This window comes from Lonchura striata, chromosome 4 (genome assembly GCF_046129695.1).
Source record: "Lonchura striata isolate bLonStr1 chromosome 4, bLonStr1.mat, whole genome shotgun sequence".
Lineage (NCBI taxonomy): Eukaryota > Metazoa > Chordata > Aves > Passeriformes > Estrildidae > Lonchura > Lonchura striata.
In genome coordinates this window covers 62,630,570-62,650,855 of record NC_134606.1, presented here as the reverse complement: position 1 = coordinate 62,650,855, position 20,286 = coordinate 62,630,570, and the positions used below count along the sequence as shown (strand labels likewise).

The following is a 20,286-nucleotide window of genomic DNA, read 5'->3' as shown; positions in this document are numbered from 1 at the left end:
CAGCTGTCCCTATGGAAAGCAAAAGCACCTCAATGAAAGAGAAAAAACCATGTAAAGTTAAATAATGACCATTCCTTTCTGAATTACTGAAGTAATGCTGAGATTTGTGTGGAGCTGGAGTTGGATTTTAATGCACTGAAATAACAGAGAGTGGCCTGGGAAGCAGCACGAGAAGGAAAAGAAACCACATTGCTGTGAGGAGGTTGTTTCAAATAATGTTGGTTTTGTTTGTTTGTTTTAGTTAAAATGAGCGTGTTGCCTCAAGCGGTCCTCCAAAGCCCAGGGGAACATCCCAAGTTCATAGAGCAGCATCTTTGCCCCCCATTAGACTTCGCAAGGTAGGTACTTCTTCTCTTTCAAAGCATCATTTTTGCTGTGAACAGCTTCAATCGGCTGTGCCAAGGTGACAAATTATGTTTGCTCTTTTGCAATATTTAAAACTACAAAAATCATAGGCAAGGAAATTCTCTCTTAGGAAGGTTCCACAATAAAAGAGGCAAAAAAAAGAATGGATTAAAATTGGATTCTTGTTAACAACTGAGTGATTTAAAATTAAATAGGAGGCAACTTAAAGATGAAGTAGACTCTTTTTGTACACTTTATGAAGTACTGTGAGTCATTATGGAAGCACCAGAGAAAAAGGATATAGTAGCTTGGAAAAGTGACAACATCTGGAAGAAAAGAAATGGTGCCTTTTAGCAAATGCCATCCTCATCTCAATTCTGTAAAAAGAAACAGTGTCCATTCCAAGTCACAGTTTCTTTTCTTCACATTGATTAATGAATTTATTAATTTTAATGTTTTTAATTCTCATTGCATATAGGAAGCCAGAATGATTTTCCTGAGTTTATGTAATTTCCTAGTGTATTTTTTCCTAAGTATTACCTGCCCATATTTTCTGTTTTATTGCTATGCTAGCATCATCAATAATAACAGCCAGGGTGAGATGAGTACTTTTTTTTCTTGTTGGTTGGAGTTTTTGTTTGTTTGTTTGTTTGTTTGTTTGTTATTTTTAGTAAGCTCAACTCTTTATGATGGATGACCATGCTTGTAGTTGCATCAGTCCGATACAGGTTATTAGTTTGCAAGATTTTGCTTATGTTGTTTTTTTTTTTTTCCCTTGGCTGTAGTTTTCTTTAAGTTTTACCAATCAGAAGTCAGAAATGCATAGTTCGGCTATAAGGCAGGTGGTATTTTAAATTGTATATGATCCTAAGGGGCTTCCCCCTGATTTTTTAAAAAATTATTTATTAAGATATCCTTGTAAAGACAATGGAATGGCATTAAGCTTTCCTTTATTTCATTTTAAGATGCTTTTTAACTGCAGTGTAGATTGAATTGCAGCAAGCTGATAGGAATTTGCCTGTTGTAGTTCACTATTTCAGTTTGGGGTTTTGACTTTCTCTCTCTTCTTCCAAAGATCTTCCTGAATGTTGATTGTTCTGGTGTGAAAATTCTGATATTTAATACATTTTGGTGTTGATTATAAGTGAATTTTCATGTCAATATCCATAAGGTGTACATCAGCAGCAAGTCCTCTGGATTGTGTTAAGTGCAGCCTCGAAGCACAAGCCTCTGCTGGTGCCACTCAGCAGCAGCAAATTCTGGAACAAATTTAAAGGCACTAGTTGTGAGGAATGTTTTCACTGTTACATTGTTTTAAATACAGATATGTCAAAATATCTCTGCTTTGCTTATCTATTTTGTTTTCATTTAAATGAACTTTGTGAAATGTCTCCAGAGTTCTCAGAGCAATAAGGAGTATGATGCTTATAATAGCTAACATTATGAAAAGAGTTTACTCTCATCACTGTAATGAAAGACAGCAGTGTAATACAGACAGAGAAAGAATGGATTTATGTGGAACACTAATGCTGAATTTCTTTTATCTTTGAGTGATTAACAAGACAATCTTTGTGCTCTTTCTCAGCAGAATAAAAATAAATTCACATTACTTTTATAAAGATAACATCCTCTATAGTTGGGATATCAGATTCTATTTATATACACCCCATGGTCAGTAAGTGCATATTAGCCTTTCCAGGCATCAGAGTGGAGATGCAAAGATATGGTGGCTGAAGTGATAGGTGAAATGGTGCACAGTTCAAATTTTAAACCTAGATCCACACATCCCGAAATTTGCTCTTTATTTTGATGGTCTTTGGATTATCCCCTCAGTGGAGCACCTTTTGCATTATGCCACTCAAACTGTGGAAAGCCAGGAGCAGTATTAAAAGATTGCATTGCACCAAGGAAAACATTTTGAGTTGGATTTGGGAATTGTTCTCTTGATTTGCTTTTGGTTTTAATTTTGAAGAAGCTAAATATGAAATAGATTGTACCATCCTAGCCCATACTGATAATACAAAAATATAACAGTTCTGATTTAGGAAAAAGTTTAAATATGGATAGCTTAATCAATTATTACTGATTTAGCTAATACACAATTTCTTCTAGTTTAGACAGAAATATCAGATAACCAGATCCCCTGAAAGCTTATATCACCCCTGTTTTCTTTCAGAAATGAAGATTTGAACTAGGTACAGACCAAAAAATTAAAAAGATATTTGTATGTGCTTATAGAATATCTGATATATTACTTTGTCAATATTTCAGTGTTTAGCTGTACTTTGTGATGATAGTATATTATACATGCTGCAGAAGTCTATGTTGCACCTTACACTGTTTCTTTTAATTTTTTTTTTCATTTAAATTTAGGATTCATATGATCAAAGACAAAGATGCCATAGATGATTATTTGGCGAAGAATATCAAAGGAGTGTCAACACAAGAAGCTGCTGCGTAAGTTGGCTTTTTTGAGGCATTTTAACATCCATAAGTTTATTGTTTCCTTTGTTTCTAGTCATCATAGTAATTTAAATTTAAAGTTCCCTAGGCCCTACCCTTTCTAGTGGAACTTGGCATTTAAAAATTGAATTTGATATTAAATAATGATGTTTCATTTCTCTTGATGTTAAATATATCAAAGCATTTATCTCCTTGGTTTTACTAATTTGTATATTTACCAATTAGATCCGATTTGTGACATTATTGTTAAGATTGTGTTAGTAATCATATTGTGCTGCCTTTTTTTTTTTTTTCTTTTCCCTTCTCTTTTTTTTTTTTCTGAGCCTTTGTAAAATATCTCCTTTGGGGTAGGAGCTGAGTATACCGACATACACATTCTTGTAATTTTGAATTACTATTTTGCCAAGCCCAAGTGCTGACTTCTGTGGTGAAGCATTTAATACCCCATTAGTTATTTAAAAATGCAGTGAATGAAAGAAATCTAGATAACTTTCGATTTCTTACAGCTGAAGTATTTACATTTGGAAGTTACAAGAGATTATGACTGACTTATTCTTCCGGAGTCTTTTAACAGATCTGGGGTTCAGCACCATCAAAATTAATGAAAGAATTCTAACAAACTGGATTGCTGGTTGCTTAAGTGAGCTGATTTATTTATTTCAATATTTAAATAATAAAAGGATGCATATACAAGGGCTCTAGGCACCTTAATGATGAATATTGCAAGATCACCCTTGCAGCGTAAAAACATTCTATCAGTCAGACAGGAATTCCACCAGCTAGTTTCTTGCAAAATATGCTTTTTTTCTCCTTCCTAGCCTAACAATGTGCCTGCAAACCTTCCCTAAAAACTTCCATGTTGAAATCTAGAAAATTTCTGCAAGTATCAGACCTCGGGGAGCAAGCACAGAAGTAAGCACCTTCCCTTACTGTCCCCCTGGTTCCACATCACCTGTGGAACTGGCTGCTCTGCTCATTACACTCCAGCAATTGTCACAGGCTGAGTTGCCTTCCCAGGGAGCTGTTTCAGTCCTCAGCCCCAGTGGATTTCCACACACCATGCCAGGGGCACAAGTGTTCTCTCTGAGGTGATTACACAGGAGGTCACTGCTATTTTAGGAAGGCCTTGGGGCTTCAAAGTGCATTTTACAAACAAACAAAAAAACAATGCAAAACAACCTCCTAAGTGATGTTTTTATATCCAAGCCTCTGAACATTGTGGAAAAGGAAACCAGTGAGGACATCCACAATGAAGTAAGAATTTTATCAAAATGTTCTGCAATACCTACCCAAAGTGGAGTTCCCTTTACAGTGTTGTAAGAGGCTGTTTTTCCAAAGTTACCAAAGCCTCTTAGAAGATTAAACTGAAATATCATATGTATTCTGGTGTATTTCTATGGAGATTTTTAAAGTACCTACTTTAAAATGTTACATTCATGTTCTATGCATTCGATTCTCTTGGAATTTTAGCTTTTGATAATAAATCAGCAGTTACGAAATTTCTCTCTCTAGATATAATTTACTAATAATACTCTTCCATAACCTTGATAAAATCATTTGAGAGCAAACAAAAGGTAGCAAACTAACTACACAGTTACATTAGTACTATGCTAGTCTAGTTAGAAAAAACTAAATGCATCAAATGTAATCTAAAACAAATTTATTAAGTAAGGCAATACCATGTCTGTAAATGATCTTACTGAAATCAGCGTAATGCCTGGAATGTCTCAGGAGGCAATGGGCATTATTATTTTAAAAATATGAGAGATGGCTTGTAGTATACTGTGTAGTTTTTCAATATTGTTTCCATTCCAGAAGCAGATTATTACACTTCTTTATAAAAGGACTGAACTTCCTCTAACATATAAATATCTGTACTTTTGTTTAATATGGAGGTTAATTTAATATGCCAGTAATTATTGCATCAAGACAAATTCTTCTAGCCACACTTCCCTTAATATTAAACATCCTTTTTTTAAGTGTACATTAGGCAAAAACAAATTTATTATCTTCTATATAATAATAAAGGAGTGTATAGGTAGTGTCATATTTATGGAAAAAACCTATATTCTTTAAAATTTTCCCCTAAAATTCTATCCCTCACAATATTCCTTAAAATTGAGATGAACTACTGAAGGAAAAAGGTAGCAGTTATTCTTGTATTGTAAAATAATTGTCCTGTGTTCCAAATGTAAGGAAAAAAGAAGAATTCCATTAAGTGTGTTCATGATATTTTTCATTTTTTTTTCTTTGTAATAATTTTTTGTCCCAGGTAGATATGATAGACAAGGGAGAAAAAATAGTGCTTAAGAAAGATAGTACTTTAATTATATTAAAACAGGATATTGCTTTGTTTTTTCATTGTTTTTGTTTTGCTTTCTTCTCAAAGACTTTAACTTGAAATAAGAAGTGAATGTGGTGCAAAGCTCTAGAAATGGAAAAAAACCAAAAGTTGGTTAATGCAGAACATGAGTGCTTTCTTGTCATAGAAGCAGGCTTCATGCAGAAGTTGGCTGGCCCCTGTGGCATTCAGTGTGCTTTCCTTGGTACCTTCTGTTCTTTGTCCGGACTCACCAAGTCATTACCAGCTCAAAATCAAATTGCAGTCAAAATTAAAAATATGACTGAACTAAGAGTCAAGAAGTTCACGATGAACTGTGAAGTAAAGCATTTTTCATTAAGAGATTGATTTCAGGATGGAATCTTCACATTAGTTTAGAGCCTAAAATGGGCCAGAATTTGATATTATCATTCTTGTTTCCTGATCTTTTTGTTAGGGCCATAAAGATCAAGTAACAGTTCTCTCCTCTTCATACAAATGAAAACTGTCTATAGAGGAACACGTCATCAAAAAAGAGCTGAAGACTAGAAAGAGAAACTTTAAATGTATTTGATTAGAGGAATAGCTTTGCTTAGCTGTAACTATAAAATAATTACATTAGTGATGTTACTACATGTATTTTAAATACATTTGATTTGGATGATGGAGTTCTGTGGTCCTCAAGGCTCTGGTGGTCAAATGAAATCCAAATTGTTACACAGAGATGGTGAAGGCTTACCTAGGTATGTGGAAAATTTGTATTTGCGTTTTCTGTCTTGTGAGTGGTAGATCAGTGTGTTACGGAAAGCTTGCTTGATAAATCTGTATCAGTAAAGACAGGCTCTGCAATGGATTTTTTCAGGCAGGAGATGACATTCTGCATTCTGTCAGACGTTTTTGAGATACAGTGGGCTGTTCTGCTTAGAATTCTCCAATGGCTCACCCACTTTAGGATTAGCTGAAACAGAAAAAGGCAAAGGCTTTAATCCTCAGGTGTTCTGTGTCCCCCAGAGCAGTTATTGGCCATCTCTGCCAATACTGGGAAGGTGGATCATTACTACTTTTCAAATTGTTGACTGCAAAATGGCACATAAAATTTCTGCTCTAGCAGTATGAGTGATGAATATAATGAAGCATAAAGTCCCTGCAAAAAGAGCAGAGGGACTTTCACCCAAGTTTAACTAATTCAGGTTAACAACCCTAGCCTTGTGATTTGTTGAGCCCCATCTTTCAGGATCCAGACAAGTGCTTTAGAATAAGGTGCATGAGACTTTTGAAGCACCTGTTTCTCTCCATTGCTTATAGAGAGATCGTAGGGTGATCAGCTCAGACCTAGACACATAATTTACCACTCAATCCAACAATGGAGAGCTATGGAATTTTGAAAGCTGTAAAAAGGATGAGGTAGAGGTCTTAGAGACTGATTCCTGAGGCAGCATTTTTACGGGAAGCTGTCAACTGCGGAAGAGAAATGACCTGGCATCCATTTTAAAACTTCTGTTGGTGCCATCTGAGAAAAGATTATTTTTCCATTCTTCAGTCAGACTGAAAATTATTTACTACTCTCCCCAGGTTTCTGCTCTTTTCAGTGTCAGCATTCAGCTGGGTAGAGTTAAGGAAAAAAGATGTGGGAAAATTTATGAGGGATTAAGTGTTAGAGGAATTTGTGGAAATAAATTATTTCTTTCCTACATCTGTATGTCTTCTACCAGTGATCTCTGAATACTCAGCCCTCTCTGTCCTCCAGTACTAAAGAGGGTGAAACTTCCTCACCCAACTAGAGGCCAGGATGATCCAGAGAGTTCACTGAGGGGGAAAAAAGGGATTTGTGGACTGATGGAGAGGAGAATGAATGAAACCTACTCTGAAGGTCTGTTCTGTATTTTTATCATAGCCATGATGGACTAGTAAGCCTTACTATTAGGCTGGGATTTTTCTGACCTTATCCTTTGTTTGTAAGTTATTTCAATCCTGAGAGTTTCAGTACTCAGGTTTTTTTATTTATTTGCTTCTTTATCTGTCTGTGTTCTGGTATTTTGCATTGAAGGATGAGTGCTTTAAGGAGGCTGAACACAAATAACTGATTGGGAATTGGATTAACCCATACTTTTTTAGTAGCTGTCACCTCTACCACATAAATTAATAAGGTGACTTCTTAGGTTACTCAAAAAATAGATGGGGACCCTTTTTTCATTGACATTGTATTGCGGTGTTGTCTTTTTCACTACCTGAAATTTTTACTGGGGCTTCCCAATTTGAAGGAGCTTGGTCTGGGAAGGAAGTTTTATGTTGTGGGGTAGATTGACCATTTCTCTTTTAGTAAGTGAGGCTCTCGAGGAACAGAAGAGGAGCACTACCAAGAAAAAGTGTAAGGAAAATATCTTGTTGGTATGGGATTAAGGCAAGGAAGGATGAGGTGCATCTGCTATTACTAGCAAGCTTGCAAAAGGCAATTTAGGATGCAGACAGATAATGTGTAGGAGCAGATTCTGCTTTTCCCTTGTATTTCAGCCCTTGATTGGTTCCAATGATGCACTGCTATGAGTGGTTTCCATTTCTTCTGTGTACAATGCTGTGGAGACAGAGGGAGGTAGGCAGGCTCAAGGAGATAGCAGCAAACAGAGGAAGAAGTAAACTTCTTTCCCTTTTATGTTCAGTCCTAGCAAGAATTTGCTGTTCTTCCTGATATCAGTCTTTGGACAGGACTGGTAAGCACCTTATGGCCCTCTTTGTTCACATTACTCTGGTTGAAAACACGTGGAATGTTGTGTAAAGTCATTTACATTTTATGAGGGTATTTCTTTACTTTTAGATACTAAAAACTATGCAACAGGGTAAATCAGAACCAAAGAAATGTATCCTTTCATGGTAAAAGAAATTTTAAATTAAGGCACTCTGTCCCAGACTCCCTGCTGGTTGTGGAAAGGGAGATGGCACAAGTCACTTAGTGAGCTAGATGATAAATTTTAAATTCCTTTCACAATATTATTTAAATATGTATTTTTTCCAGTCTGAATAATTCCTAACAATCTTGCTTGCCATGACCAGGATTCAATGTTTATTAAACAACTTTCAAAAAGAGATTTTAGAACTTAGAGGCACGCATTCTTTTTGGTCAAATGAATGATCTCTGTGAATTTTGAGCCTGATAAGCATATTATTTAGTGTAATTAGGCAGTGATCTGAAGAACAGAACAGTGTAAGAAGTGAATGGTTTGCCTTTCCTAAAGAAACTTCTCTGTGCATTTGTGTAATGTGGAAGATTTTTCTTGAAAAGGTTAAAAAAAGTTCTAATCAACTTCTGTACATTATGTAGAACTTCATTTTCTAAACTCTGCAAAAGAAAGTTTCATATTTAATGGGAAATCATGAATTATTCCATTTATTATCTACTTCCTCCTTTCAAAGACATGATCTGGATAAAAGGCGGGGTGAATAATTTCAAAAAATACAATACATTTTTAATGGGAAGGTGCAAACTACAGATTCTCATGACTATTAGCAAGTATAGAGGAAACAGAATTTTACTTGCAAAAACTCATCAAACTCTTGCAAAGATAAAATACATGACATACTTTAATAAAGAAGAACACAGTGAGCTGAAGTTTTTTTCTTTTTTTATGTAACTTGTTGTTTTTACTAAGTTTGGTCTTACGGTTTTTTAGTGCTTTCATTTCTTAGTAGCTCAATAATATTTACTACTGAAGATAATGTACAAGCAGTACACAACTGACTTCTATTTTTAAAACACTTCATAAAGGTGAAGCATCTCTAACACACAAAAAGAGGCTGAGATAAAGAAAGATTGTCTAATCTGCCTTGGTACAGTCATGACTTCCTAATAATTTTCACTATGAATCCTGCATTGTGTAAAATCCTCGCCTTTCCTTTCTTCTCAATCTCTGTGTGGTCTATTTGTCCTTATCCTACTGAGTAAATTCAGCTGGGGACTTGAACAAGAGATCTCCTAAACAAAGGCAAAAGTACTGTGGAAATTTTTCATGTCAATACTGCAATAAATGCAGAACCTTGTAGAAGGTTTTATAAAATTTCTTAACAGCAGCTTGAGAGGATACAGAAAGTAAATAATTATCTTTATCTGTCCTGCACACTGTAAAAGAAACTTGCAGAGAAATTTAACGACTGCTTTGATATCCTGCAAGTCAAATGAAGAGGATTCCAAACTAATGTGTTTCTAGCTCTCAGACCATCAGGTCAGCTTTGAAATAAAAGAGGGAAGTTGAGAAATTCTTCATTTTGATAAATAGTAGTCCATAAAATGTGATTGGAATTGCTTTTGGTTAAGAAAAAAAAGAAGAAAGATAAATGAAGATAATGTTATTTTATTATTAGTCTGGAAATAATCACAGGTGTGTGTACTTTTGTAAGATGAACATTTTTATAAGGGTAGAACTTTTATCTTTAGTTTTAGTGTTTTCTTTGCATTTATGTTTAGGGACAATGTTTCAAAAGTTCATTGCTAAATTTTTATTTCCATTTTCTGGGTTAATGAGGATTCTTAATTATTACAGTGCTTATATTCATTTTAAAACACTTTTTATGTGTCATCCTTTGATGTTTATAATTGATTAATTTTTCATTTTATGTAGCTTTGAACAAAAGGAAATGAGTTCAATATATGTGTTCTTTGCGGGATCCTACTGACATGGTATGCATCTCCCTTTGATTGCACAATTTAGGTTAAAGTGTGGTTTGACAACAAGCCAGTGACTGAGGCAGCAGATGAAAAATGCTGCATTGTTAAAGCTGAAAGTTTTTGTACCTATATATATATATATAATATAAAGTACCTACACCTCCTTTTTTAATATATGCTCTATTTTCATCATTCTGTTAATACTTCTGGATACATAGCTCCGTAAAGCTTTTCTTCTTTAAAAAGTCTTTATGGTTACAAGTCAATTCCAGGTGCTGTTTTTGCCTCTCACAATGTGTACAAATTGTCATGCAATATTTTTTATTTATAATTAAAATACAGAATCCTTTTTATAACATTTTGAGGGTCTGTGGATTTTATTCTTTTTTGTAATAGGATATTAGTTATTTCAAGTTTGTAATCTTGAATTAAAAAGCAGGCACCCCACCCCAATGTAATTTAACACTCAGCCTTAGTAGTAAAATATTCTGAAGTGTAAGCTGTCTATTACTGCTTAATGGCATTTACTGTACTGTCATATCTTTTTTTAATGAGATTACTATAGTCTACAATTTAACATATTACCATGCAGTAAATATTTCATTAAAAGAGAAGTATTTAAACGGACAGTCTTTAAAGCAGGATTAAAGAGGCTGTGCCCTGATGCAGTTAAATACCTTTGTATCTGTAGCAGTACGTGGTACTGAAATGTGCTGAGTGCCTGGACCATACGAGGGCTTGACTTACCAAAATACTCGTGTGAATAAATTTTCCCAGAGAATTGGGATAGCACAGGACTTGGATGTATTTTTGAGTTAGCTGTGTGCTCACCTTTGGTGGGTTGCAGCCCAGGGACGTGGCAGTGTAGACAGCAGCAGTGTGAGAACATACAGGGGCTGATGCCACTGGAACCAGGGCACTAAAGGCAAATCCTCACCTTCCATATTTTCCAAGTGTTTGCATGAGCACTTTTTGTGTTCAACAATTCCCTGCACAAAATTTCGCTTATTTTGGCATGGGTCACCAAGAGTGTTGCAAAACTGTTCTTTGTTTTTGGCTGTCAAGCTATAATTAAATAATAATTCCTATTTCAATTCCTAGGCAGAGCAGCATGAATTTATAAATTCTTACAGCATATTTGGCTTTTTATTTTTATTTTCTATATTTGTTTTTACTTAATGCAATTTTTTTTCAAAATTTAGGGAGGAAATTTTGATATTCCCCTGTTTATGGTGTGATTTTTTTGTATATAGGTTAAACAAAAAGTAGCTAAGTATTCACATACTTTATGTAATTTTAATTTTCTTGTAGATTTATAGACAGAAAATGGGGGGGAAGTAAAATAAATTTGTTTAAATAAACATAAGCAAAAATATCTTTATTATTTTTTCATAATTTTGTGATGCTTATCTAAGGCATTTGTATCAGTCATTGGCTTGCCAACTACAGAAGGAAATCCCAAGTGGATGAAACCTATTTGAATACAGTTTTAAACATTATAATAATTGGTAGAGTAATTATTTTACACTGGAAGTACACTTTAATATTTTATATACTATCGTTGTTTAATCCATGCCATTTTATTTTTTACAAAATGGGATTGCTACAGTACAATACAACTACTTGTACTCAGCAGCTGGAATTAACTAGAAATACTAATTAAGCCCTACAAAATCAAAATATATGAAACCTAATATATTTTATATATATATATATACTTATGTATGTATATATAAATCTGCCATCTGAAAATAGTAGTCTTCTGGAGTTATTTTCCATGTCTGTAATTGACCACATCAGACAGGAGGCATAGAGAATTAAGCTCCTGATAAATGAATCTGTTATGGTATACTGACTGTTTTGATTATTTCTAGCACCAGTTCCTGCCTCTTGGCCTCTAAATTCTCTTTTTCAGTCCTCTCTTTCAGTTTAAAGGGTAAAATGCAAATAGCCTTATTGTCGAGGATTTAAAGTTAGAGGGAATGCTGTGAGGTGCTGTGCTGATCTCCCAGCATTGCTTAAGGGTCTTGTAAAAGTGCAATACCATAATATAGGAAAGTCCTTGAGACTGGAACAACAGTGTAATTTCATTAATCTCACTGAACATTGCAATTTATTATTCTTTCACTGGTAAAGACAGATTAGAATCAGGTTTCCGTTATTTCTCAGCGTGACTCGAGATTGTTTTGTAATAGCAATGTTAATGCAAAAATAAACCCATATAAGAAAATAACTGAAGTAGCTGTATAGTTTAGGAAAAAAATTTAAAGCAATATCTGAGTACACTTAAATTAAGCACAGTGTTAACAGCAGTGTCTTTTCAAGCTCACAGATCCACATTCAGTAAGTAGCTCTGTACCAAGGTGCTGCTAAAATGGTAGCATTAACTTATGGTTATTTATTTGGTGCTGATAACTCCTGTGACACACAGCCCCCATCATGACACAGACACTCTCAGAAGCTTCACAGAATTTTTCAGCACTTTCTGATGCAATGCTGCATCACAGTAACAGCTGGCATAGGACCAGATCCACCTGGAGCTCACTGCCCAGCCTGTGTAAATAAACATTTAGCAACATCATGGGGTAGCAGCAAGGATAGAAATGAGTGCACAGGCAGAGGATCAGGGGATTCTTAGAATCAGCTGGCTCTGTGGTAAGTAAGTGGTGTGGTTCTTATCTGTTGAGTTTCATGGATGAGAAAAGCAAACCAATTCTGCCTTAAATTAAAACCCGATTAATTGCTATCTTTGTTTTAACCATAAATACATAGAGGTGCTCCAAATTGCATTTAAAAATAGTTTGCTTCAAAAAAAAAAAAAATCCATCTGGTATCTTTTTCTCTGGCATGATCCCATGATCACCCTAGGGGAGGGAGGACTTTGGCTTTGCAGTCACATCACATTCAGGTTTAAAATGAAACGCGGCTGACCTTACAGAGCTGTCTGCTCACTCTGGTCCGACACACTCCATGGGTTGCTGGCGACCGTGCGGGCCAGGCGAGCGCCGTGGTGGCCCCTGGCCCTGTGCCCGGGGCCGGGGCACGGCCGGGCCCTTTGTTCTGCGCCGGGATCCCGCATCCTGCCTGCAGTTTCCCGCATTTCCAGTAGATGCCCCCAGAGACCATTAAACCCCGGGAACGGCTCCGCTCCGAGCCCAGCAAAGGGCCGGCAGTCTTCTCTCATTTCGCTCCTGGAAGTAACATCATTGTTCAAAGGAAACCTCAAGTCAGCGCGGACGAATGCGGAAAAACAAACTCGCTTGTTTAACCATAAGTCATCATTTATTAGGTAGCAAGGTTCAAAAGTGTTTAGCGTAAGGTTGCTTATCAATGTAGAAACATACTACGCTAATGCTAACAGTGGGATTTTATAAAATAAATCACAGAATCATAGAAAATTCTGAGTTGAAAGGAACCTTAGGTATGATGGGTTTTTATATTTATATTAGAAATGGAGTAATCTTTAGTTAACTCAAAACATGAGTTGTTCTGCTTAACCTCAGATTTTACATGCTGCACGACATCATAAAAAGCAGGATAGAAAGTGTTTTGAGGATTGAGGATTTATAGTTTAAATCAAGATATCATGAAAAGTTTACTGCTCTCACCTATACCACATCTCTTTTCAAAAGAAGTGTTTAATGCGGGGTGGGGGGGGGGGGGGGGAAGGACCCTGGAATTTTAATCTAGAAACACTTTGATAACTGTAATTATTTTAGATTTCATTGCAGCATCAAGCTCTTTTACATGGGGATAAATACCATTTATCTCCACAATACCATTAATCTATTGCCCAATTTTACTGTTTGTGTGTGATCAGTCGTTTGTAGCTTAGATATTACAGAAACTTAAGGAAACAATAGTATTATTATTGTGTGCTTTGTGCATTAAAACTGACATGACTTTTATTTTTATGCCACTAAATTTGAAGGGTTTTACTGTAGATAGCTTCATTGCTTGTGTGCTAAAATCAGTCCTCTTTGCCTTTAGAAAAATGTGCTCTGCACAGTAGGATTACCTCAGCATCATTTCAATTTCTCCATTAATTGGAATGGGATTTATTAAAACACTCTTGACACTGGTTTTTAAAAATCACATGTTTTACTATATGCTTTGTTTTCCTGTACTGGTTTGCTAATAATGCTTTCTTGTGGGGAAAATGGCTTTGACTTCAAGTAAAATACATCAGTCTACAGAAAATAACATGGACACAGTTTTTCTATTTGTAGGAATACCAGTCCTGTGCCCAGTGAGTGTTAAAAATTACCTGAATGACATTTTGGGTAGTGACTGCTGAGATCTTTTAGCAGTACTTCCTTGTTTACTTCCAATATATCTCCTGATCTACACACACAAACATATATAGATCCCATTGTATAAATAAACAAGCATGTGTGTGCCTCCTATGCAGATTGTTATTCCACTTCTCTGAGTTAAATTACTGTAGGATTCAGTCCTAGGCCTTTGGAAGTTGGTAGGAATTTTTTCCTATGCTCTTCAGAGTGTCTTTTGATTACATTGAATTTTTAAATAGTAAAGAAATATGTATTCCATATTAAGAAATAGAGAATACATTGCATGGTATTACCATATATAGCATATAGCATAGTATCTTTACAGTATTTTGAAGCTATATACTGTACATTTGGTATATGTCAAATATAGTATATTCTAGCAAATGAAAACTTAAATGTTTAAACATATTTCTCATATGCTTTTATAAGATAAATGTTGCAAATTTTTATGGTGCAGAATAGTTATATCTTTTTCCTTATCTGTATGAGAAATGTGTGATTTTCAATCTCAAAAAACATCCATTTATATATTAAACACAAATTCAGTACTGTCTGGTCTAAATTGTATCAGGATGATTTAATACTTTTATGCTCAGTTCTGCAACTGAAATGTGAAAAGTACATGTGAAGGATTAAAGTGCATCTGTGTAGTAAGAGATTTTTTTTTAATTATGTCAATTATGAAATAATGCAGATTATTTGCTTCCTACATCTTACATTGCTGTCTATTTTGTTGGCATCTAGCTAAGAAGTTTTTCACATCACTTCCATTGTATCAATATTGGTAAAGAATTGCAGTAGCTCTTTTTAAGATCAAATTATTAGTCTCATTGAGCTGTTATTATTACACCTGAATTTATTACATACACTATAAATCTCATTTTTCAGAATTCCATATTTATTTTAAAGCCAAGATAATTTGAATTTACATGGATTTTAATCTAAAAGGACAGTCTTGAAAACAGTTTGGTAACTTCATGGAATATACAAGATAAAGATAACACTTCTGTGTCCTTGCTATTTTACTGGAGTAAAGGTTGGTTTTCCCGGAGTGGACAACTATCCCTGCAAGCCATCTGTACCTTTGTGTTGCAGTCCCATTGGACTCAGAGTTTTCTCCAGAGTAGGACACAATATGATTCATGCCACATAAAATAAATATTTTTATTATTTCCATTAACTTATACCTCCAAAGGTGTATTACCACTTAAGAATATTTGATTCCACAACTTTTTGATACATATGTCTTATTAGAGTTTATGAAGGTACTAACTTCAATAAAAATTCATCTTAGCATCTTTGGTTGTAAAATTAGGGAGAAATTATCAAACTTTTGCATCACTAAACCGGCTGAAGTTATGTGCAAATGGAAGGAAAATAATATCTAATGATTCTGGCATATCATATGTTTCTGGCATAGCATTTGTTTGACCTTTTTAAACCAAGCCATCCTGTCCTACAGCAAAACTATTTTATTTATATATATGTAAATACATACATGTAACAAATAGCAGTATATATACAGCATATAATAAAAGTGTTATATATAACAACATATGTGTTGTTTTGACATGAGCCTCAGTTTTCCCCTGTGCACTGTCTTAAAGCAAACTAAGGGTTCATTGTGTTTTCATGGACTAATGTAAACATGGAGGGGGGGGAAGTTCCCATCAGTCAGCCTTTTCTACCAAATATCAGCTAAAGAATACCACTGTATTTTTGACTGTGTTTTCAATGTATATATTGGTATGTATTGATTATTGCTATGTGTGCTTCCCTATGGAATGGCATTTGCAAGCAGATTTTAGCAGATCTCTTTTTGAGTGGGGGAAATAATACCCACTCCCTGCTGCTGAACTGCAGAGGTCTCTTCCTGAAAGCTGTTGTAGTTATCTGCTCTTATTTGGTAAGGTGGAGAGCAGAATACAGGTTTAAAGGCTTAAAATCTCCCTTTCTTATTCCCAGTTACAGGAATTCATACAAGAAGAACATCTGCATAGACATGCTGTGCCGGGGTTATCACAAGTCCTTCTCTGAGCTCCTCACTCTGATCCAGAAGTGGAATGCCTTCAGGGAGGCTGCAGGGCCTGGGTCAGCCATATGGCATGAGAAGTCCCTGGAGGAGCAGCCTGATAAGCTGGATCAGCTTTACCACTTCCTGACCGGGGCTGAGGCAGCCCAGCGAGCAGGTAAATGGGGGGATTGTGGGTAGCGGAGCAGCGGGAGCCGCAGCCGCCAGTGCCTGGGGGAAGCTTCCAAATTGTTTCATGTATGAATTTGAAACGCTACTGCATCTTAGCACATTGCAGCCTTAGTCAACTGAGCTGTATTTATAGAATAAATGATTAGGAGCTGCAGATATCAGGAGAGGTTTTGTGAAGGAAAGGAAAAAAAGATGTAGAGTGCATTTTGATAACATCAGAAATGTTTGATGTATTTATAGCTTTGATAACATCTCAATTATTTTCTCATAGTTTCATTATTTATTGCTTTCTTCCTCTATTGATTTGAGTAGCTGGTTTTGTATTAGAAAAATTTAATAGGTGAAATGCTGTTTCACACAGTAATAGTTTTATAAATCTGTTTTTATTAAATACCCTGCTAACTGTGTTTGGATTTGCGACTGACTTAAAAAGGATTGTGAACATGTCAAATAAAATACAGCACACAGATGTAACATGCCACCTGTGAATTACTAGATATTAGTGAAGACATAACTCCAAATTACTGTATTTTCTCTATTGCCTACTGTTTACTAAGCACTCATATTTATCATTTTCTTTTGCTATAAATAGTAACATAACTTACTCTGTCTTTCTCCATTGGAATAATTGCAGGGATGGAGGCAGACAAAGCTTTACCTACAATCTTGTTTCATGGCTGAGTTGATATCAGTGTAGTTGTCTTGTTTCAAGTGGCATTTTGATCATTACAAATACAAAAACCTACAGTTAAGCTTATGAATTTGGAATCTAAGCTTTTTGACTGAAATTTAGAAACACGCAGCTTCATTTCAAAAAAAAGGAACAGCAAAATAAATCCTTTTGGTCCTTCAAAAAAATGTTAAGTGTTTATTTGATGCTTGCCATGAAAGCCAAAAGTTGTGTTTCTTTATTTAATTCACTATAATTCTTGACAGGAAGTCCAGCCAGCCATAATTGGAAGGAATCTTTAGCTTTGCCTGGAGTATGACTAAAACTTGAATAGGCACCCCTGTATCTTGCAGAATATGAGAGAGAGGTTTGGAGCTTGGAGTGGCCTGGCAGAAGCATTCTGCTAATATCTGATGGTCAAAAAGTACTAGACATGGCTTATCTCAGTGGGCCTGCGCCCTGCAGCCACTTGAGGATAAGAGTTTGCCTGCCCTCAATGAATGATATTTTTCAGTGTTACAGCACTGTGTGACAACAGAGGTGGCAAACATGCTCCCAGAGGGGTAAGGTATTGCCAAATGTGTAGTTCCTGCCCTTCTCTTACTGAACCTGGCATTTCTTGTGTGCTGGGCTCTGTAAGTCTTTCACCTCTCCCAGAGACAAGGTACCACCACCAGCTGCTTGATTGCACTTTGCCTCTAGGAGAGAGTATCTCCCAACTTTGCCTGTTGATTAAAATGAAAAAAGAAAAACATAATGAGAACCTAAGAGTTGGCAAGCATTGTTACTGAATTGCTAGATCAGAGCATAATTTTTTTTTTATTTTTTTCACTGGTTTCAATGCAGATCTTTGCACAAATGTTTTGTCTGTATAAAATGAGGTTTGAGTTGCCTGGCACATGAAGGAGTGGATGGTAGTTCCTGTTTCAGGTCTGGGAGCCAGCAATGCTATGAAGATTCACATGAATTGTGCAGCTCATCAAACACTAATTCAGTAGTTCTGCTAATCCGGTTACTCTCTGATTCTAAACAAATTGCTTGGGGCTCTGGCTTATGATCTCCTGACAACTCCAGTTGACACCACTTAAGAATCATTCAGCAGTTCAGCTCAGCTAGAACTTACCATGATGTAGCAGCCACAACAGCAGCTGACCAGCATTTGCTCTTCAGCTGCCACAGTTCAAGCTTAAAAGAGTGAAGGTAATATTTGGGTCAGCAAATGGTGAGAGTTTCATAGCATGGTTGATGTTGCTAATATTAGGGTGGCTGAGATTTTACCTATCTTAGGTAACAATTGTGCTGAAAAAGAGATTGCAGCTATACATGATGACCATAAGAATTTATTACTTGTAAGTTTTTTTTATTAATTGAAACATCACAAAATGTTGGGGTTTGAGACTGGAGTGGCATGTGGAAAACAAAACACCTACTTTGTCAGTAAATAATTTTTTTACTTGTTATTTAATTTTTCTCATCTGTTATTTTTGGATCATAGGGTATTGCTGTCTTAATTTTGAATATAACTTAGAACTTCTAATTTTAGAGTTTTATGGTACTTACCATAGTGTACAGAGCAAGCTATATGCACATTCAGGTTTCATATTTATTGGTGGAAAATGTTAATATTGTAATGGTTTCCACAGTCTGTAGTTCTAGGACAGTACAATGCTGGATATAAATTATTGGCCTGAACTGAATCAGAGCCATCCACCACAATGTGCAGGCTGATATCAAGGAGCAATTACTTTTTTTACTGCTGGGTTTGGAAATAATAACATTTTGTTTACCAGCATTACACTGTACAGACTGATTGCCTTTGCACATGCCAGTAAGTAAAAGTTCTCTCTGGTTTCATTTTTAATAGAATATATTGGTTGAACTTCAAATTGTACAGGAGTTGTCTTTTTTTTTTAATTGCCTGTTGCCAGCACTATACTGTGTGCAAAGAAAACGGCTTCTCTGGCCAACTTAAACTCATTTTTGTTCCACTTGAATATCTCCCAAGTATTTAAAAAATAGAGAGGGAACTCTAATCTGTGCAGCTTCTCAGAAAAATGATGGATGGAGTTATTCTGCCCCAAGTTCAGCATTATTCTAAAAACACTGGCAGAAATATTGTCAATGCTTGACTATATTTTTATCTTGCCTTCTTTATACAAGTAAAGTAAAGGTTTCTGACTTCCAAATTGAGGGAGTTTTAATTGTTCTTTGATGTTCCTTTATCCTGGACTAAACTCTTTCTAAACTAGTTCTAGTTTCAGGAGCTTAGGGAAAAAAATAAAGAGGTAGTTGAGCTGTTTACATGTGTATAGTTGTAGGGCTTTTTAGAGAAGAATGCAGGATAAATGCCAGAGTAATGGATCTACACAGCTCAGTATTTGATGTGTACAGTGATTTCTTGGCACATATATGGAAATATATGGGGCTTCCTTCAAAAGACAATCTATATTTTGTATTTATCAGTACTGATAGCAGTCTATCAGTATAGAATGAGCTGATTTGCTTGTAGATGTTGGGAGGAATGCAAAGCAAGTTCCAGCTCAATAACAGCTAAAGGAAGAGATGTCTCAGCTTTTAACTCTGCTTTGCCACAGCAGGAATGCAAAACCAGGGGAAGTGCCACAGTTCAGTGGCAACATGTGCTGGGCACTCAGCACTGTAGTGGCAGATAACTGTGCCAAGCCAGAGGGTGGAATCCTTGGATATGAACACGCCTTTAGAAGGGCCAGACACTGCTTATTAACTGATCACTGGAGCAGCTGCTGGAAACTGGGAATTAAAACCTGGGAGCTGCTGCCTTTCTGAGATTCCACCTGCTCCTGGTTCCTGACCCCACTCAACCTTTGTGCTGTGCTGTGTGCTAAATGCTGAATCTGTGCACGTGCTGCAGGCTGCTGATCTTTATTCTAGTCAGTACCAGACATACACAATGAGAAAGAAGTGGCAACTTGGCTTTCTTTCCCTCACTTCAGCATAGAAAGAATTTTGACAGTATGAGTTACCATTAGTTTTTGTTGTAAACGATGTCTTCTTGTAAAGTATATGAAGAAAGCATGAGTATATGATGTGCATGAGCTGAAAAATCTTTGTCCAGTATACTCAAGGTTGAAAACAGAGTTTAGCATTTTACAGTAGAAAGCTTTTCTGTAAGGCTTCACACTTATGCCTTAGGCTTGGGCTAGAAACATTGCAATAACCATATTGCCCATGCTATTTGGAGAAAAAAAAATACAGTAAGAGGTTATGCATTAAAAGAAGAAAGTATAACAAACCATCTTTTAATATTTGCTTGGATGAGGCATAGTTTTGTTTGCTTTTGAGGGGCTGGGCAAG

The 20,286-nt window shown here is 35.8% G+C and overlaps 1 protein-coding gene across 1 annotated transcript in view; it reads left to right on the top strand.

Moving 5' to 3' along the window:
• Window positions 1-246: 246 nt before the first annotated feature.
• TTC29 (tetratricopeptide repeat domain 29) overlaps window positions 247-20,286 on the top strand; it is a 110,778-nt gene continuing 90,738 nt past the window's right edge. Inside the window, exons 1-3 of the mRNA XM_031504612.2 lie at window positions 247-338; window positions 2,719-2,802; window positions 16,046-16,269. Of these exons, the coding sequence (XP_031360472.2) occupies window positions 247-338; window positions 2,719-2,802; window positions 16,046-16,269 (400 nt within the window). The remainder of the gene's footprint in view (window positions 339-2,718; window positions 2,803-16,045; window positions 16,270-20,286) is intronic.